This window comes from Pelodiscus sinensis, chromosome 1 (assembly GCF_052426305.1).
Source record: "Pelodiscus sinensis isolate ZL-2025 chromosome 1, ASM5242630v1, whole genome shotgun sequence".
Taxonomy (NCBI): Eukaryota; Metazoa; Chordata; order Testudines; family Trionychidae; genus Pelodiscus; species Pelodiscus sinensis.
This window is the reverse complement of record NC_143052.1, coordinates 201,371,805-201,393,582: the sequence shown is the minus strand read 5'-3', so window position 1 is coordinate 201,393,582 and position 21,778 is coordinate 201,371,805. Positions and strand designations below refer to the sequence as shown.

The window sequence follows — 21,778 nt, the reverse complement described above, 5'->3', positions numbered from 1 at the left end:
CTGGTCCAGCTAGAGATGAGGCAGCTGCCAAAGAAAGTGGTAAAAAGCTAGCTGGAAACTTAAATTTAAACTTAAACTTAAAAGAAGCTGCAGGTCAGAGTCAAGGTCAGTGGTTGCTCGGTGCTTACGGAGTAGCGGGCAACTCCAGGTCCCTGCCACTTGCCGTGGGGAAGTGGCATGATGATTGGACTGTGACACTAATCCCCAGAAAAGGAAACACGGCTCATGGCACAGGTGGAGGGCTGATCCGTGAAGAGGGCACAGAGCTTCCAGCTTCAAGCAGATACAGAGTTGGAGGGATGGGATGGTGTGCTGAGCATGGATGGGTGTGTTGGCCTTCAGCTAATCTACAGAGTGACCAGGAGTTGCAAAATCAGACAGCCTATATTTCCAACTATCAGAGGGGTAGCCGTGTTAATCTGAATCTGCAAAAGCGACGAGGAGTCCGGTGGCACCTTATAGACTAACTGAAGTGTAGGAGCATAAGCTTTTGTGGGCAAAGACCCACTTCGTCAGATGCATCTGACGAAGTGGGTCTTTGCCCATGAAAGCTTATACTCCTACACTTCAGTTAGTCTATAAGGTGCCACAGGACTCCTCGTCGTATTTCCAACTACTATATCCATAATTCCTTCTAAGCAAAAATTCCTCCTACTTAAGCCCCAGGAAAAAGAGAATTGTTTGGGCATTTGAAAAAACCCAAAATATCTTAGGCATTTGTACTATTGTATACACTCAAAAAAATTAAAATTAAAACCCCGACTATTTTTTTGCTTTTTTCCCCAGGCTGTCTGTGGCAGAACACAAATTAACCTGTGGCTGAGCTCAGTGTTTTTATCAGATCAACCTTTTTCTTATCTGTTTAAAATTTGCTTTAATGTTTAGATTGTCAACCACAATTCTGAGTATCAGACTAAAGTTATTTTAAAAGCTATTTTAAATACAAGAAACCAGGCTAACAAATTATAAGGTTTAGACTAACAATACACACTTTCAGTGAACAATTATTTACAATTAGAAAGTGTACACAAATGAGCAGAGAATCCCACCAGAAACAGGCCAGTTCCTAACAGCCAGGCACTGGCTAGTTGCAAGAGGTTTTGTGGCTCAGGTAGAGGACACTAGCGCTAGGGAGAATTCCAGAAATTGTGGGAGGGAGCATTTGGCTAGAGCAGGTCATGACCTGCCTGTTCCTACAGCTGCTGAAAACCCCCCAAAGATCCAGGCTGTGTTCTCCACATGACCCACTAGATATAGGAAACTGCTTAACATCCACTCCCATGAAATCTCTCGTATGTGAACTCCCCTCATTCTGTCTCTCTTGTGCACAATTCCTTAAACAAATATCCTACATTTAATTGTTTTAAAAGCAAAAAACAGTCAAACAGTTCTAAATATCAGAGTAGCAGTATTTTTAGAACAACCACTGAAGGAGGAAATCTTAGCAATATGACAACATGTACGTAATAATAGACTTTTCAGGGGAGGGAAGTATTTTGGGGAATATGTGGGAAGGAAGGAAATAATATTTTATAAGCCAGACACTTCCTATGTTGCAATTGTGGAAAAGATATTCTTTAAAACCCACAAGAAATCCAGGAGAGAAGAGTTCCTCCTTCTGGCCCATGAATAAAACAGCATTTGAATGGGTTCGGGGGGGGGGGGGGGGTGAATCCTGTGCAGATGTTCTCATCTGGATATAGCTAACAAGGAAAGGGTATGTCTACACAGTAGCTGGGAGGCATGATTCTTATGCAGACAGACATATATGCACTAACTCTACTTGAACTAGTGCCTAAAAATAGCAGCCTGGTGTGATGACACAGACACTAGGGGTATGTCTAGACTACATGGCTCCGTCGACGAAGCCATGTAGATGAGTTTACTAGACATAGGAAAATGAAGCGGCGATTTAAATAATCGCTGCTTCATTTACATCAAAATGGCCGCCACGCTGTGCCGATCAGCTGTTTGGTGGCACAGCGGGGCAGTCTGGACGTGCCGTGGTCAACAAGGGAAGTGTTTGTCGACCGCTCCGGTAAGCCTCCTTTCACAAGGCATACTGGAGCGGTCGACAAAGGCTTCCCTTCTCGACCACGGCGCATCCAGACTGCCCTGCTGTGCCACCAAACAGCTGATCGGTACAGCGCGGCGGCCATTTTGATGTAAAAGAAGCAGCGATTATTTAAATCGCTGCTTCATTTTCCTATGTCTAGTAAACTCATCTACATGGCTCCATCGACGGAGTCATGTAGTCTAGACATACCCTAGCAGTCCAAATGCAATCCCATACAGCCTCTTGGGTGTGTACTTTGATGGCTAGGCTGAGCTGTCACCTGTGCCAAAGCAACTCTGCTGCTATTTTTATATTGGGCTAGCTAATGTATCTATACCAGAGCTGGGAATTAAACTGTTGTTTTAAACAGCTGCTGCGTACCCAAAGAACCACCACAAATGAAGTAAAAGTCAGGGCAGGAAAGGGGGGAGTGGGTGGTCAGGATTCCAAAAGGAACAAGGGAGAATCTCTGATAATGTCTATTGGACAGGTCATGTGCACTAATAGCAAACTCTTGCTGGATATGCCATGGGATATTTTATTGAACGTTTCAGAAGGAGGATGTTTTATTGGGATTGGAGGAATGTGGAGGGCACTAAACAGATCCCTAAACCCCTTGTGAGGGTGCCCCGATCAGCAAAATCACCATAAGGGTTGTTCTTTATATCAAATATTTTATGAAAAGAGCATGAATAACTGATTTTTTTTCAGTAGCCAAACAAAACAAATGGGGGTGGGGGGAGGGGATTGTTTTGGGTCGACCTGAAACAGAAATATTTTGAAATTTTCCATGAACCAAAATGTCCAAGTTTCATTTGGATTTTGAGGGGCTTTTAGTGTTTTTAAACACCATTGCAGGGAAATATCTTTCCAAAACGAAAAGTTGAAATGTTTCACTCCAAAAATACAACTATTCTGTTGCTCCTGAAAAAAAATTTTCCTGAAATAATTCACAGAAATTTACCTGAATTTGCAAATTCTTTCAGTTGACATAAATCTACATTTTTTCAGTGGAGAAAAAAAAAAGATGCAGTTGTTTTGTCCCACTCTAATTATGAATCATCCAGCATAACAGGGTCGGATAGCAGTTTATAGCGGATCAGAAAGTATGGGTAAGATTGGCTACTGTTAAAGATCACATAGATGCTAGAAGTGGAATCAACACATGAATCAAAGGGTGGGCCACTAGAACTTATCACTGGGGGTTCACAATAATCCGCATTCCCTACAGCAGACTTTCCCACCAAGACCTTTGCCAGAAACATATAACGCAGCCCAGCCTTGCATGCTGAACAAAATCCATTTGCATACTGGGAATTCTTGGCAAAATAGCTGCCTTTGCCAAAAGCAGCAAGATGCTGTCCTGAGAGACGAGGGTCAAAGCCCATCTGGCAGATGGCATTCTTGCTTTCTGCTGAGGTGCCATGGAAGAGATGCTGTTCTAGCTGTTTTGTCTCTTCTGTTGAGAGTCCTCGGGACATTATTTCCTTCTGACTGAGCAGAGAAAAGAACACAGGAATGGGACAGTTAGAATTACTGCAGTGAGAGAACATTTGCTAAAGAGCTGCAGGAGAGAATTGGAGACCTACTCCTACCCTTATGGCCTCATTCTTCCCTAGTTATCTAAAATACTCAATCCTGAATTCTAAGGGTTTAGTTACCTATTGTACGTGTATCTGAGGGGTAGCCGTGTTAGTCTGAATCTGCAAAAGTGGCGAGGAGTCCTGTGGCACCTTATAGACTAACTGAAGTGTAGGAGCATAAGCTTTCGTGGGCAAAGACCCACTTCGTCAGATGCATGTCACATGCACAAGACACCACACACAACTAATCACACCCATATCAGTGTCTGGACACTGATGCGCATACATTCTCCTCCACCCGAGTTCAAAGATCCACCCATCCAGAAAAAAACCAAAAACCCAACCCTTTTGCACTCATTTATGCATTAAAATTTCCCCATTGACAAACATGTTCACTCTAGCACAGTAAGATCTATATTCAGTTCATTACTGGTTAAGATCTCTGGTCTGCCAGTCATTATAGTGGGATCTTCATTCTAGGGTACTAGTGCATCTGAGATTCAGTTTCCAAGATTCTGAGGACAGCAGGATCTTCAGTGCACTATTCCCAGCCTAGATCCCATGGTACATTCTAACCTCGGGTATTCCTTCAGTGCCAGTGATAGCCCATTGGGGGGCCCCAAACAAGTATATTTTGACCCTTCCCAGGGCATACTGTTAACAGGGAAGTACATTGAGCTACATGGAGTCCTAAGCAATTGCTTAGTCTATTTATGCCTGGCACCAGCTCTGCATTCCTTTTATTACCTGCTGTATTTTTGCCAAAGATACTGCTGCCTGATCCTGTAAATTCCCAACACCAGAAACGTATCCTCTGAGAGAGATTTGTGGAAGAGAGTGTAAACAGTGCGGTACACTGCTTCTGATGGTGCTATTTCACATTGCACATATATGGGTCCTTCTGAGGGGCAAGAAATCCAGGATGCAGGATATGGGCCATAATACCCATCAGTAGGGTCCTCCCCAGGAATGTTGGCGGCATGAGGATTGAGATGTCCTCTAAAGCCACTTGGGAGTGTCCTAAGAAGAGAATAGGACAAAAATTTGTTTTATCTGAACTGTGCACAAATCTAGTCTGTGTAAGAATATGTTGAGGTTATCTTCATCTTCCCATCCCATTCCCACACATTCTGCCTTATTTTATTTTAGACTGTAAGATCTTCGAGGCAAAAACTGTGTCTTATTGTGTTTGTAGAGTGCCTAGCACAGAACACCAAGTCTTAAACTGGGTATTACTATATTATAAATGATAATAGCTTATACAAATAAAGTTATTTAAGTTGCAAAATCAGACACCTGAAAATAAGGAAATACAGACTTACAGTTGATCTACAACTCTAATTGGTGTATTCAAACTGAGTGACATGCATTCCTAAGGGAAAAATAGCATGTGATCACATAAAAACTGCCATAATAAAAAGCTAAATAAATAAGTTGATCCCAATGCGTATGCACAAAGAGGTTGAATTAAGGTTGTAACTCTAAATCTGGCCTTTCCTAAATTTCAAATTCATGACTTTGCAACTAGAACTGGGCAAAAAACTGATTTTTCAGTTTGCTGGCAGTTCTCCCACATCTTTCCAGATCTAAATGAAACCTAACCAATTTATATAATCCAAATCTAAAAAATGTAAAAAAAATGTGTGAATTAAAAAGATCTGTTTTGGGTTCAATTACATATCTTGTTTGACCCAAAATGTTTTGTTTTTATGGACATTTCCAGTGGGCGAGATTTGCCACAACAATACACTGTCATACCTTATCACTTTTAGCCCAGAGACGGGACACTGGGTTTGCCAGAAGTGGAGAAGGGATTTGGAATTGAGTCTCTCTCACTGGAGGTGAGCACACCAACAACTGCTCTGTAGGTATTCCAGGACAGATCTCTCTCAAGCTCTTTTGTTGAAGTTTTTCCACTTTGTATAACAGATTAGTCATTGGAGCAGGAACTTGATTTTAGGCTTCCACATCCAAGGTGAGTGCTCTAGCCACTAGGAGAATCATTGTCACCCTAATTCCTTCATTAATGACCATTCATATACTGTCATTCAAGTATATGAATCCAAGGAGACATGAGGTAGTGAGGGAAGCCTACTTTCTTCCCACCTCATGCTATTCCAGTAACTTCCAGAGGAGCTTGTGATGATGATGCTTTGTCAGTGGCATGGGCCTGTCCTTAGAATGTTTCTGGTGTTACCCTGGCATACTGCCAACATTTTTCTTAGGAAGGCAAGTGAATCATAGAAGATTAGGATTAGAAGAGACCTCAGGAGGCCATCTAGTCCAACCCTCTGCTCAAAGCAGGGCCAATCCCAACTAAATCATCCCAGCCAGGACTTTGTCAAGCCGAGATTTAAAAACCTCTAGAGATGGAGATTCCACCACCTGCCGAGGCAACCCATTCTAGTGCCTCACCACCTTCCTAGTAAAATAGTTTTTCCTAATATTTCCTAGGCCTCCCCCACTGCAAGTTGAGACCATTACTCCTTGCTTTGTCATCTGCCATTAGTGAGAACAGCCTCTCTTCATCCTCTTTGGAACCCCCATTCAAGTGAGAGAGAGAAGTGGAAAACAGTTTGTAAACCAGCTAAACCTAAATGGAAATTTCAGGAGGGGAAGAAAGGAACTTATTTAGCTCACGACTTTCTTCCTGTTTTATATAAAAAACTATTGAAAGCAATGAATGTGTGAGAACTTCTTATAAAAAATCACAATAATCCTTTATTATACAAAGTGTTAATCAATTTAAATATAGAGGAGTATTGCAGGTGGAGTTGCTTACCGTAGATGTGGTACCATGTAGATAGGTGTGTGGTAGGCAGGTCGGCGCTGAATGGATAACTTTTGTTCTGTGGTTAAGTTAATTTGAATAAGGTTCTTCAAATCCAGAGCGTACTGTTGGTCTTCGCAACTGAAGCTGTAGTTCTGTAAGCCACTCTCAAAGGCATTAATGATTTCTTGGGAAATTGGCTATACAGAGAGAGAAATGAGGGGCAGAAGAGATGGAATCAGAACACGATAAGGAAGAAGGTCTGGTCACCTTCTGATGCTTTGTCTATAATAACATAAGCCTATTGGGTTCCATCTCAGAGACACTACTTCCCACATTGCAACCCCCAACTCAGTCTTGAGACACCTTTGCTTCATTCTTGCCTGACCTCCTCATATTCCTTCCAATTGGTTTCATCAAGCCAATACACGTGCCACTCTGTGTGGAGATGTGGGTTCTGCAGTGGATCATGGGTGTTGGAGAGACGCCGTATGTCGCCATAAGGACCAAAGGAGAGCAGTTCCATGGTATTTAGGTTGACTTTGCCTTTTGAACCATCCCTGTGAAAGAAACAGAACTTGCAAGAGGTTCTCCTGCTAAGAGAAGCCTATGTAGGAGCATGAGTGAGCGTCATCACTCTTGCACCTTCCCCCACAGCAATTCCGCTGCCCCAAGCAGTAGCTCTCTGGTCCAGAGGCTCTCCGGTCCAGCAACATCCATGGTCCTGTCGGACCACAGACATTGCCAGACCAGAGAGTCCAGAACTAGAGAGATTCAACCTATAGTTAGATTCATGTTAGTTTTGCTGTATGGACCAGCCCTCTAAAAGTGCCAGTCACTGTCAAAAGTGGTCATCCCTGTTCCTATAACTGTGTATTTAATGTCTAACAGGACACTTCCTGGGTGATAAAGGTATTACTCTATGTACCTTACATTGCAGACATGATTAGCTCATGATTAGCCTATGTCAGTTGAAAACAGGCTGATTTAAAAATGTCTATAATTTGTTTTACTGGACATAGCATTCACACTATTGTTAGACTCATGAGTTCAGATTCCTGAATTAGTGATTCATATCACTTAATATCTCAGAGCACCTATAACTTTCCTTTTGTGGAGAAGTTCAGAGCTGGGTTTTGATTCCTAGTTTGGACCAGGGATTTCTAGTTATTGGAACGAGGACAGCATCTTGACCTCTTTGAATTCAGCAAAACTCAGTGAGAAGATGTAGTAGTAAATCTTTGATCATCTTACTGGGAGTGGTAGGTATGTGACAGACTGACATGTACTGGTGGGAAAAATTCCTGAAAGTGTCAATCTAGTTTGTGGCAAATGTGTGTGAGTGCTCCTAACGGGACACCAGAGTATCAGTGAATCTTGTGGACAGCCAAAAAAACAAAGTATAGGTACTATTCAAGGACAGGGAACATGGAGTGAGGATTGCATGATTCAGGTATGGTTTACACCCTTAATATTTCCTATTTGTAAACACAATGTGTGGTATGAGTTGACTGATGGTATGGGCAGTAACATATTCATCACTCCTGGTGCATGCTCAGTGGAGTTGTTATTGTGCTGGCAGAACATTCCTCATGTGAGCATGGAAAATGCACCCCAATGTGCCTGACACAAAAACATTTTTTCTCTCCAGCTGCAGTCTATATTTACCCAAAGTGAGTGTTCAGGATGGATGTGCCCCTTTGATACTGCTGTCTCCTTGGTCCTATCTCTCCATAATACTACAAACAAGCTGCACTTTAAAAAAAAGTTAAAATGATGAGTTAGTGTATATAGCTTATTTAGGTAATGGAGTCAGCACGTTGCTGCTGCAGTCTTACTGGAATCTCATGAACTGGCCAGGAAACAAACGATGTCTTGGTTTGTAACTTTTTAAAAATCTTTGTTTGAGATCATGGAGAATTTTCCTGACAATCATTGTTCTAGCTCATTGTTCCTAAACCACAAAGTAATGTATGTTATTAATTTAGCTCCGCCTCCTTTTCAGGAACCACCTCAGAGTGTTCTGTATTTTATCATTTCTTTTCTTTCAGACTGCCAAGCAGCAGTCTCCAGAAGCTGGAGGACACATCACACTGAAGTACCTGATTGGTTTCCATGATGGAAAATGACATTGCCCTTGAAGTAGGATTATGGGATTTGTATAAAAATTCTGATAATCCTACTCAGAAAATATGTGCAGTTTGTGGGCACTATGGTGTAATTTCCCAGAACAGGCTCACAAAAACAAGACTAGGAAAAACATTATTTACTGAGGCAAAATCACTGTTGTGGTGGCAGAAAAGCTGTTGCGTGGATACAATCCAAACTGTCCACACTGTAACAGATTAAAAGCAGCATGCCATTAACCAGTTACAAAACTGCAATTGTAGCTGTTGTGTAGACATAGTCTGAGTCTACAGACAGTTGTCCTGTACCACATTGTATCTCTTGCTGGGAAAGACTGATTGGCATAGTTATGGTCTCCCTAATATTGCTAAGCACTTTCAGTTGGAGGATGGGGGTAGAGCAGCTGAGAGAGCCTTAGGGGAGAAGTTGGGTCTGCAGTTTTTCCATCACTTACTTTTCCACAAGTGTAACCAGTGAGTGATTTATGATGCTGTAAAGTTTCTCCAGATGATGCTGAGCCGATTCACTCACGCTCTGCCACACTCCTTTCTTCTTCCGCATCACCTGCCAGTGGTAAGGATAGCGTGTGTGGTGACACTGGCATGTCTCCCCTTCTTGGCAAAGACCCAGAAGGAATTGGTCACAGATCATGATTCCTTTTGCCTGGTGGATATGAAATTGGATCTTATTCTCATCCTTGAGCTGTTCTGGAGCCACCAAATGTGTTTTGGAATTATCACTGTGTTGCATTTTGTGGACACGCAATGAAGTGAGTTCAGTGGAAGTGGCTTCACATTGGCTGAGGAAGTTGGGGTCCAAGAGCAATTGGAGCAGAACCTTTTGGAAGAAACAAAGAAAGTGAAGCTGAATAAATGGTGAAAAATTCTGATGTAATACCCTGGGCTTCAATGCTCTCATCCTATTCCATCCTTTCCTCTCCCCCTCCCCATAACATACACAATTTACCCATAAACCCCTTCCCCAGACATCTCCTGAATTAACTACAGTTCAAATGCTGCATTCTCTCAGCTGGACTTCATTCACACACCTGCACACAAACATGCACTGCTAGCCCAGAAAGGGTGTGTCTACACTAGAGAGTTATTTCAAAATAAGTTATAACTCCCAAAATAACAATTTCAAAATAATGCTATTCCTTTTCACATCACAAGCAGGAATATTTCAAAATAATAGGCTTGGTAGTGTGGACGCTCACCTTGTTATTTCAAAATAAGGGAAATTATTTTGAAATAACCCTCTAGTGTAGACATGCTCTAAAAGCCCACTTTCCTATCACACAAACTCTTCCTGAAGATGAAACACCATTTTCTCTTGAGCAATCCACCCCCCACCCTCCAGCATTCACATTTCTCTACTCAAATTTATTTATTTTTACTTATATTACCATAGCATGTAGGAGTCTAAACATGGACCAGAACTCTGTTTATGCTAGGTGCTGCACAAAACACAGAGCAAAAAGGTGATCCCTAGAACCACTTCTTTCCTGATGGAAGCCCCTTTTCCTGGACTTTAACCTCACAGCACACTACATAGTCCTAAAAAACTATATTCCCTTTCTGTGGCTTTCCCCTAATGGGACCACCTCCCATTTATGATTCACCCTTGCAGGCTAACTTTTGTAACCTAGGGTATGTCTACACTACCACCCTAGTTCGAACTAGGGTGGTTAATGTAGTCATACGAACTTGCAAATGAAGCCTGGGATTTGAATTTCCCGGGCTTCATTTGCATGTGCCGGGCGCCGCCATTTTTAAATGTCCGCTAGTGCGGACTCCGTGCCCGCGGCTACACGGGGCACGAACTAGGTAGTTTGGACTAGGCTTCCTATTCCGAACTACCTGTACGCCTCATGGAACGAGGTATACAGATAGTTCGGACTAGAAAGCCTAGTCTGAACTACCTAGTTCGTGCCGCGTGTAGCCGCGGGCACGGAGTCCGCACTAGTGGACATTTAAAAATGGTGGCGCCCGGCAACATGCAAATGAAGCCCGGGAAATTCAAATCCCAGGCTTCATTTGCAAGTTCGTATGACTACATTAACCACCCTAGTTCGAACTAGGGTGGTAGTGTAGACATACCCCTAGAGACACTAAGATCGGCGAGTGAAGTCTGCTCTACAGCCTTAGCTAAGAGGCTATTGGTTTTTAGAATCATAGAATCCTAGGGTTGGAAGAGACCTCAGGAGGTCATTGAGTCCAGCCCCCTGCTCAAAGCAGGCTTTTGGCTCATGACTTTAGCCTCTAAGGTCCCAGGCTCAATCCTACCTGTTGATGACCCAGATCCATTGGCGTGTTATACATGCATGCTGTTTCCATCACTTTCCATGAACTTTACATTGATCACCCAATGGGATCCCATTTTTCAGGGTTTCATCCCTCCACCATCCATTCTGCTCCCTCAGCAGGACCTCACTCTTAGGATTCACTTCCAGGTTTGTAATGCTATTTCTGTAGGATTCCTCCCTCTCTCCCTGGGATTCTCACATACACACCACCCACAATTAATGACTATTTGATTGTATTTGACTACAACCTGTCCCTTTATTTTATATATGTAATAGGGCACCCACCCGGATGGTAGTGGCTTATAGAGTCAGGTTACAAGTGACCCCCACAGATACCTCCAAAACTGCTTTTGCAATGAGAGCCTTTCTAGGCTGTACTGTGCACACATAGGTTTCTTGCTGAGGCTCCAAATACACACTGGTCTTTCAGGGTAAATCTACACTACAAGTGCTACAGCAACACAGCTATGGTGCCACAGCAATGCGCTGTAATGCTGGCATTTGCTACAGCAATGGAAAAGTTTTTTTCTATCATTGTGGTAAATCCATTCCCCTGAAGGGTAGTAGCGAGGCTGATGGAAACAATTCTTCTGTCAGTCTTGCAGTGTCTACACCAGGCCGGAGGTTGGTTTAATTGTGTTTCTCATGGCGTAGATTTTTCACACCTCCAAACAGCATAGCTAGGTCATCCTATGTTTTAGTTGTAGACCGGACCTCAGTGGAAGCCTCTTGCCTGAGCTTGATCCCAGTTCCCTCAGATCTGCCCTGCAGGGATGGGAGTCCTTCCACAGCAGGAGCAAAAAGGGGAGTTAATCTTAGGATATCTTGATGTTTTCTGTCTCGGGTGGGCCAGTGAGCTGCACTGATTTAAGTCAACAGAGAACCGGCTCCTCTATACCATGTCAAGATGTTAATAGTGGGCTGTGCTGGGTGCGGGAGTGATGTGTACATCAGCTCTGGCCATGCTCACCCTTCTGTTCTCAGAAATATCCAGTAAGGTAGCCCCCAGCCTGACTCCTCCTTAGTCTTGGCTCTTCCCTCACTGCTGCTCAACCCTTGGTCCCATTTTCCCAAAGATCCACTCCCCACATCAGCAGCCTGGGTAATGCAACTCCAACCTCAGCAAATGACAAGAACCCACTAAGCCCTTTGCTAGCAGGTTGCCCACCAATTAACGGGTAATTTCCAGCCTGGTAGAGTCTCCTTCTAAGCTTGTGTGGAGGAGTGACGTGTGTGCCAGTTCCAGTCACGCTCACTCCTCTTGCTGCCTGTGCATGGGGTACACAAGGCATCCCCATCTGTCAGTTAAACTGCCATTCCCATCTGTCAGTTAAACTGCCATCCACAGCATTCCAGGCTGTCCCACAACACTCCCACTGGCTCTCCTGCAAGGGCCAGATGCTGCCTCCACCATGGAGAGCTAGAATCATGAGCTGCACCTGCCCCCGCATACTCACAAATACTATCCCCACAACAGATATTGAGCCTGTAGGGACCCCCACCTTTTGGATGGAAAGGGGAATCCAGTCTCAGTGTAGCTTGGCCTTATTGGGATATCAATACCTCCCCCAATTTAACCCCAATCATTTACTTTTGGAGCTAGCTGGCATTGGGGGAGTCAAGCATGAATGAATGCACGACCATGGTCTCACACGCACACAGGATAGGTATGGCAAACTGGCCTAGCACATTTCCGGGCTCCCAGCCTGTGGAGTAGGTCTAGGTGCTCAGGTTGCAGGAAAAGTTATTTAAATGTTGTGGGATTTACAAGAGGAAGGGGCAGGTAGCTGATCACTGAGCTGCAGGACAGCAGTGTTCAAACTACCGATTAGAGGGGATGATCAGGAATTGTGAGCCACCTCCTGGAGGCCTGAATCAGCAATAAAATGCCTCGAGGTGTCAAAATGCCTGCATGTTTGTCAACAACACAGGAGGGGAAAAGACAAAATCCCTCATGGAACTGCAAGGTTTTTTATTGTCAGCAAAAATAACCATTTTTTTCACAACAAAAATCATGTTGCAATGTGACCGCTCATGCAGTTTTCTCAACAAAAGGCATTTCTCCTCAACAAAATTTGCCAGTGTAGACAAAGCCCAAATGGCAGTATCAGGATTAGAGCATTCTCGCTTACCCTGCCCTGGGTGTCAATATTTACATCGGTATAAACTGCTACCAAGTCAGAATGATAGAGATTCATACCCATCTCACACTGATTTAAATAGCTGCATAAAGTGCAGGACAAGGGGAAATTGGCTGCCACACACAGCTGCCATTCTGGGAAGGATACAGAGATCAATTACCATCACCAGGAGGACAGAACAAGAAGTACTTAAACTTGAGCTGCAGCAGGGAGAGTTAAATATTAAATATTATTTGGCTATACTTTAACTATGAGAACTATTAGACAATGCTAAGACAACCTATTAAAGCCTAGAGCTCACAAATACTTAAACACGTGAATAGGAAGACCATATTTCCCTATGCTGAATACTGGGGCACCCGGCAAAATTATTCATATTCAAGCAAGTTCAGTGGCAGGCAGAACTATGCAGTACAAATACTCAAATTAACATCAAATGACTGAGTCCCTGTTAAAAAGAAATACTGTATAGCTGGAGTCTTTTAATTTACCTTCTTATCATTAAGGTCTGCACAGGGAGAGGTGATACACACATTCCTATACACCTCTCTCATATGAGGATGGGGGTGGTCAGCTGACCTAACCCAACCTTCCTTGCCCAGTGCCTCAGTACAGACCCATCTCTCCTGGGTCTTGGAGCTGCATCTTCAAGGCAACATGTGGGGGACATGCAGGGTATGGGAGCCCTCTCCTCAGATTTCTGGGAGGGTTCACACCAGAACATCGCCAGCAACAGCCTTTCAGTGCTGTGCAGGAGGGAAGGGACATGAGCTGCTTCCAGCCACGGGGGGGGGGGGGGGGGGGGTGATTTGGCCCCTGTTTTTGCAGAGTTCATGTCTTTCCTCCCTCCCTTCTCTTCCTACTTCCCCTGCCCCACTCTCCTGTGGCTGGGAGTATCTGTTTCTTCCTGCCCATAGAAAGATAGCTAATACCTCCAAGCTTCTGCTAGCTATCCCCAGACTACAGTGCAGGCAGGAAAGGGTTAATCGCTATGGCTGCTTTGTGCACCAGGGCTGATGGAACCTGACTGCAGGGGCTTCAGCAAACTCAGCCAGACAGGTGGCTCAGCAGGGGAGGATACTTAGGGGACCGAGAAGCCCCACACTTCATGGGGGAAGGATCTGAGACAGGGGTAACATATGAAAAGGGTGCTAAGTCTTTGCTGTGGAACCTGCAGGGTCAGGGCACAAACATATTAGAAATAACTTCCTCCCCACCACTCCATGGCTTAGCTGTGGGGTGGCCAAGCTGCCCTGTGCCAGAGCTGTGTGGCACTTTTGCAGAAGAAGGAAGCTGTGTAGACGTAACTAAGTGTTTGCTGGCCAAGGCCCAAGGGAGGATATTAGCATATTAGAGATACTGAAAGTTAGACTCCCATTTTCTATAGATATAATAAAATGTATTCAATACCCTAAAAGATTATCTAAATGACTAGGGGAACCTACTCATCCAAATGTTTTTATTTCAAAACTATTTTTATCATTATTGGTATGATAGAATTTATACTTTATAGGAATCACTTTCTTAAAAATGAAAATTATTGATACAGACTGCCTGGTATTAAGGTGTAATTCTGAGCTCATTTCCTATGAGTGATGCTGACATTTTTATTTCAGTGTTCAGAATTTGTATCAGCTTTCCCTGACTAAATTCTCCTCTGGCATGAACTTGCAGGGGGTGGGGTTCCAATTAACGTAGATGGGAACTTTGTATGCAAAGCAGAGGACAGAATTGGGCTTCCTAATTTTACAGTGACATTAAATTATAACTATCAGCATTCTGTAGGGTGTTGGTTTGGACTAAACAGTACAACTGCATATATGAAAATTGTTTGCATGACCTAGTTTAAATGTGAACAACTTAGAGGAGATAATATATAGTGAATTCTTGTATGAATTACTCCAGGTAGGCTATGTAATGCAATTATATAAGTCGAATTGAGAAAAATGATTCCTGATGATTCATACCTATCAGTAAAGCCATAAGAAATAGCTGAAAGAGATATAATGCAGATTAATCTAGAGTACTGTCATTTTCTTTCTGAAGGAATTTACCTTTGCTTTGTCAATTCTTTGTTAAGATCCTTGCCAAAGCTGAGGGCTGGCTGCTTTTCCTTTCCCTTTTCTGGTCTCTTCTGAGTGTAGCCTTTCAGGTCATCAGTCTCTGCAGCAGAATCCTGAGATTTTCCCACTCTCTGACCAGATCCAGTACTACAGTACCCTGAATATCAATTGTGATTTCTTAATACGTGCAACTATTCTCAGTAGCTATTGTTCTTCTCTTTGAGAGATGTGAAAAATAATTACCCAAATAGTTTTCTTAAAACAACGTACTGTTCAATATCACTGGTAGAATCTAGCAAAACACGAGGAAAGGATTTTTAAAATCATAAAACACTGTGTATGCCTCTCTGTCTTCCTTATATGATTTAGGTAAGCATATCTAATTCCAGACCTCTTTTCCCCTGGAATCTAAGGTCAGACTACTTCCCAACAGTCTCTGGCTCAGTCTCCTCTTTAGCCATCTAAGGGCACGTCTACACTTCACACTTCTTCCGAAATAAGCTATTTCAGAATTTATATTTTGAAATAGCGCGTCTACACAGCAAATGCCCATCAAAATAGCACTGAGCTATTTCAAAATAGAGTGAATTGCATTTAAAGCCACCTGGAAGCACTTCAGGCAGGGCATCAGGACAGCAGTCACTTCCTGAAGCTGCTGCCAAAGGTTATCTGAGGCTCGTACTTAAAAGGACCCCCCTGTACAGCCGTGTCTCTGGCTCTCCTCCTTTGCCTACCTCATTGAGGGACAGAAAAGCCTTTGCTCTGCCTGCTGTGGTTGCCCTTGCAGACACTTCAGCTCTTTAGCCACGGACCTGGACCTGCCTCCCAGCAGTCAATGGCTCTTATATGTCTTAGTGCACTTCCTGCTGCAGTTTCTGTGGGCTGCCTTCCAGGCCCTGCAGGAACAGGACCCCCAGCTCTTTGTGAGGCAATTCCTCTCTGCTTTTTGGATGCTGCTCATTCACAACCTCACCCGGCCTCCCCTGCACACTGTGCGCCACCGCTTCTGGTGACCAGACACCAGCTCCAACTGGTGGGACCGGATTGTCCTGGAGTGGTAAGATGATCAGCAGTGGCTTCAGAACTTCCTCATGCGGAAGGACACATTTCTGGAGGTATGTGAGCGGCTCTCCTCTCCAGTGATGAGACACTTAGATGAGACCCGCCATCCCTCTCCAGAAGAATGTAGCCATCGCTTGTGGAAGCTCACCACTTTGGACAGCTACCGATCCGTCAGGAACCAGTTTGGCATGGGAAGATCAACTGTTGGGGCCGTGGTCATGCACCTTTTACCCCGATCACACCAGCAGGGTAAGGAACATGGACGTGCCTGTCTCTGTTGTAGGGAACACAGCTTACCATCTGTTCCCTAGCTCATGAAGCCCGACACCGGACACCTTGACCCTACCAAGTAACATCCGAATGCCAGGCTCAGCAGGGCCTGTATTGTGCTGGAGGCCGCCTTCGGACATCTCAAAGGGAGATTCTGTTGCTTTCAGCACTTCTGGGATAATCATTTCCAATCTTGGATGCTGAAAGAATCAGACTCCAGTTCTAAGTTAACATTTCCTGGGATATTTGGGCATAGGATAGTTTTGAAACAGGTTATGCTGTGTAAGATATCATTTTTATTGCCACTTTCTCAACTGGCTAGGCACCTCAGGAGTGAAGAACAGTTCCTGGTTGCATGCCCCACTGGGTGACCCCACTGGAAGCTGCATATGCTCATCTAGATCCATCTCTTCATCAGTCATTCCATGCTCTGGGTTAGGTCATCTTTCTGCCACATCTGAGCCCTTCATAATATCCACAGGGCTCAGGATAATATATTTTGTTTTATACAATGATGGGCAGTGACATTTTTAATAGGGCATCCACTAACTTTTTAGATTAGATGAAAATATGTTTGTTTTCTTTTCTAAGAATACACACAGTGATTAATAAACCAAATACATTCATTCTGGCAATTACCAGTAGTCAAAAAATTCCATACATTCTTTTTGTTGAGAAAAGTAGGCAGGGCTAGCAGTATGGCTTATTTGTTTCCACACATCCATTCAGATTTACACTCTGCTTCCCTGAACTACCATTTTGGCTCTTTTCCTGCTTTTCTGAAACAACTCATTCCAGTTTTGGTTTTGGCCTTCCGTTTCTTATCATTTCTGGTTTTGTTGCACAGTCCCTTGTGCTACTTGAATGAATTCAACTAATTTTGCACTAAACTTAACATCCTGATGAAGAGTTTCACCCACCAACTCAGTTCTGTCATGGACAATTCAGTTGCACCCTTTTATGCCTTGTATATTTGGTTCTCCACTTGCAGTGGGAATTCTTTCTGGCTTGGTCTCTGCTGTGGGGTAGCACTGGTGAGAAAAACACAGATAATAGTGATCGCTGCCATCCCCTGCCTTGGTATATGTGATATCCTCTTTATTTTTCCTCGCTTCTGTTTTGCCATTATGGAGACTTACAATATTACAAACTGAGCTTTATATAGTAACCTGTATGGAAACTTCAATCTGTGCCTTAGGCTTTTGAAATGAATATTGCTTTGCAAAACAGTGGTTGATGAGAGTATCTATGATACAAACAGAAGAACATATCAGAGAGAAGCATATAAAAAAAGCTATTTTCAAGGATACACTTCAAAGCAGGAAAAGAAGTAGGAGTGTTAATGAAGAGGAAACAGTAGTATGGATATTATGTTTTAAAGTATCTTAAAAATTGAAATAGATTTCTTGTTTTAGAAAACAGTAGGCTATTTACTGTGCATATAATTTCTCTACAGTCTGCTCTATCAATTTCTATTTTCTCCTTTGTACAAGTTTCATAGAACTTTGCCAGCAGCCATTGCTGACTGACTGCTGCTGACCTTGGCCCTTCCCTGCAGTGCATGCCTTGTGTATTCAACTGTAGGATGGAAACCTGATATTCCACAAAACGGTGTCCACCATACAGTGGATGTAAAGTTATGCTGTGTGGAGGCTGCCTGTGACGGCTTGTGTGGGTGCGAACACCCCCTCCCACCCGGGGTGGGGAGTTCAGCGGACCCGCTGTCTAGGGCCCCCCGGAAAGGGGCCCCCGGTTCGAGTGCGATCACCCGGCCGCGCGTCCGGACCGGGGATCCGCGGACTCGTTGTCCCGCCTCCTCTCTGGCAGCCCCGGGGTACTAGTCTGTCCGGGGCTAGGGGCGAGGGGACAGGGTCACCCCCGGCGGCCTGTCCGAGGGCAAGGTCCTCGCCAGGGCGGAAGGAGGATAAGGGCCTTGGCCCCTGGGGCTCTAAGGCCCCCTTCTTGTCCTCTACTGTACCTTGCATTGTTCACCCCCGCGGGGGGGGGGGGGTGATGCGTGGGTTGGGGCTTCGAGGTGGGGAGGGGGTGTGGGGGACCCGGGCCCGCCCTCTCCACCGGGTCCCAGCCCGGGGCCCTAAGTGGGGGAACAAGGGAAGCGTTCCTCCCACGACAGGTGGGGTCTATCCCCGTAACGCACCTGTCCACGGGCGCCAGAAGGACCCCGCCCCGGGCTCCTTCCACTCCCCGCTACCCTCCCCCTCGTCGGGGGGGGGGGGGCCCATAGTTGCTTACCCCGCCCGAAGTGTCGGTCTCGTCCCACGGCCGTCGTGGGGGTTCGGGTTTGCTCCTTGTGTTCCTCCAACGCGGGGGGGGGGGCTCCCCCTGGCAGCTGGGGTGGCGGCAGCTCCTCCGAGTGCCGCCTCTGCCTGCTCCGCCCGGCTGCTTTTCAAGCGGCCCAGGCGGGGATGCCGGGGGCGTCAGTTCCGCCCCCCGGGCGTCCTGGCGCTCCCTGACGTCACGGCCAGGGCGTGCCGCCCCGACGCTGGACCTGCGCTGCTCTGCTCGAGCGGCACGCCGTTTGGGCTCCCCGTGCTTCGGCTGCGGCCGCTCCTGGCTCCTCCTTCCCCGCCGCGGGGCTAGCCGCCCCTCCTCCGGCGGGGTTTCCCCCCGGGTCCATTCTCCCCCGCTCCCGGGACTGCCTGCCGGCCCGCCGGGCAGCCTGAAGGGGGTGCCGCCGGCTCCGGCTCTAGTGCGGACCTGCGGGGGTCCGTCACACTGCCTTTTTAAAATGGCATCCTCTATGCTTGTTCAGGAACTGGATGGAATTGGGAAGAACATGAAAAAATTCCAAAAGAAGTAATGAAAACTTGTTTTAACTCGTTTAATTTTTCTAACTGGTGGGAATCCCTAACTGCTGAAATGAGCCTTGACACTTCATGGCCCTGAACTTGCCTAGTCACTTGGCTTCCATCATGGAGAGTCTCAATCATGGGGAGTCTACAAATTCCCTTGGAAGCATATTTCAGAGCTTAACTACCCTTATAGATAGAAAGTTTTTCCTAATAGCTGACCTAAATTTCCCTTGCTACAGATTAAGCCCATTACTTGTTACCTCACCTTCAATGGAAACAGAGCATAAGCTAGCACTGTCCTCTTTATAGCAGCCCTTAACTTACTTGAAGACTCATCACTTGACTTTCTCAAGACTTAACATACCCACTTTTTAAAAACTTTCTTCAACTGTTTTCTAAAACCTTGTCTCATTTTTGTTGCTGACATGAGGAGTCTCTCCAATTTGTCATGATGTATGATACTCCGAATTGGACACAGCATTTCAGTTGAGGCCTCACCAGTACCAAGTAAAGCAAGTCAATTACCTCCCATGTCTTTCATACAATATTTTTGTTAATACATCCCAGAATATTAGCCCTTTTTTGCAGCTGCATAACATTGTTGACTTGTATTCAATACGCGATTCACTATAACTCCCAGATCCTTTTCAGCATTGAAATAGTTATACCCCATTTTGTAGTTGTGCATTTGATTATACTGTACCATAAAATAAGACAAACTAACCACTTCTTGATAGGTGCTGATTACTATATGACCTGGTAGCCATCCTGTATTGATTTGCATGAATGGTCCATTACTGCACTTTTCTGAACTTGACTCTCTAGAGGAGTAATTTCATATTCAAATTCAGCTACATGACAATTAATCAGCTTGGTTTTGGTAATGGTATAAATTAGGGATGTTAAAATGGTTTAACTGTTTTAACTTGGGACATGCTGTCAGGCCTGCTGCCCAGTCCCATTGCAGCTGTGATGTTCCACTGCCTAGATGCCAGCCCCTCTGTGGTTGAGGTTGCTCCAGCCCAGTGCAGCTGGCTGCCACCGGAGTTCACTGGCAAAGGCCAGTTAACTGGTAAGCATACCAATAAGCCTCATGCTTTCCAGTTAACCTTTTTAACAACCCTAGTATAAATGCCTCATGATGCATTATTCTTGGCAGCCTCAAAATAAAAAGGAGATTTTGTATGCAAATCCCATTGACGTTCTAAATATTCTTCCCCATAAAGAGGATCTTTGAGCAGCGTTAGATGCATACTGTGTTATGAGGCCAAGAATGACTGGCAAATGAACTAAAAGAGCAACCATGACACTACTCGTCTCTGTAAAACTGTCAGTTTGAAATAAGAGTAATAAAAACAATAATACGATTTCTTTAGCTAGTAAGATGATTATTTCTGTTCTGACCCATCATGCAGTAGATCTAGATTTCATTACTGTTGGACTAAATTCATCACTCAGCAGATGAATCTAACAAATCTTTATTAAAACAAAGCACTTAGCAACCAGTGATCAGTTACTTACGAATGGGGAGCACATCAGGACAATCTCACCACAGTTGCCTCCAACACTGGACAATTTGCAGCTTCCCTAATCTTTTGTCAGATTAGGGAAAAGTTATCTATAACTTTTTGTTATCATTTTTATACTTATGTATTAGTCTATCATTTTCACATACACTCTCATCCAATGTCAGGATAGGGTTTTTGTAAGTACAAACAAATGTCTTCTAGTTTTGTGGTTACTGAGCTTTTGTTTTCCTCACAAACATGATTACTTTACATCTTCTTGCACATGTGCTATATCACAGTAGTAAGTTCTAAATATGTCTTCACTCCCATTACTTCTTACCCCTGTTCTGTTACTCCCTGTTGAAGCAGAGAGTGGGAACACCAGGGAGTCCCCAGACAACACATATTGCTCTACAGTGACCCTTCTCCTGAAAGGTTTTGTTTTTGCCGGCGGATGCTTCAGAAGAGGGGTGTGTGTGTGTGTGTGTGTGTGTGTGTTTGGGGAGGAGGCACTTTGCCAGTTTGGAGGGGAAGACTATTTTCAGCATATTTATACACTTTTTATATTCTAGTTATTGAATGTGTCTATCATTGGTATCTTTACTATTTTAATAATGATTCAATGGTTATTAACTACATAATTATATTATCAAGAATTACATATGTTAAAATCATTGCAATTGCCTACAAGCTGTTTACATGAAGGCTACATCTAGACAGCGATACTATTTCAGGATACCAGAAGTATCCCAAAATAGCTATTCCGCTTCTTTAAATGCTCCCGTTATTTTGAAATATATTTCGAAATAATGAGCATGCTTTTCCGGTGTGCTTGTAACCCTCATTCCATGAGGGTTAAGGGACTTGTTGGAATAGCACTTTATTTTGACATTTGGCACTGTGTAGACACCAGCAAATTTCAAAATAAGCTATTTTGAAATTGCCTCAAATTTGCAAATTGTGTAGCTTATTTCGAGGTAAGGGTGCAGTGTAGACACACCCTAACATCCCAGTTTAAAGACATGTAAATTTCTGACTGAAACTGTCAACACTCTTATTTACATCCATTTCCCTGTCATT

At 44.2% G+C, this 21,778-nt stretch overlaps 1 protein-coding gene across 3 annotated transcripts; it reads right to left on the bottom strand.

The window, feature by feature from the left end:
• Nucleotides 1-2,267: 2,267 nt before the first annotated feature.
• LOC112547557 (protein mono-ADP-ribosyltransferase TIPARP-like) lies at nt 2,268-19,090 on the bottom strand. 3 transcript variants are annotated; one of them, XM_075913242.2, is made up of 7 exons: nt 18,631-19,090; nt 15,037-17,408; nt 8,991-9,373; nt 6,798-6,969; nt 6,422-6,609; nt 4,387-4,659; nt 2,268-3,550 (listed from the first exon to the last, which is right to left on the bottom strand). In XM_075913242.2, the coding sequence occupies exons 3-7, from the start codon at nt 9,284-9,286 to the stop codon at nt 3,109-3,111; spliced, it is 1,371 nt and encodes a 456-aa protein (XP_075769357.2). In that variant the 5' UTR covers nt 9,287-9,373; nt 15,037-17,408; nt 18,631-19,090; the 3' UTR covers nt 2,268-3,108. The 3 variants fall into 3 exon arrangements, with proteins under 3 accessions (XP_075769357.2, XP_075769358.2, XP_025045848.3); XM_075913243.2 differs by having other exon boundaries at nt 17,298-17,408; XM_025190063.3 differs by lacking the exons at nt 15,037-17,408; nt 18,631-19,090 and adding an exon at nt 12,010-12,188.
• Nucleotides 19,091-21,778: the final 2,688 nt, after the last annotated feature.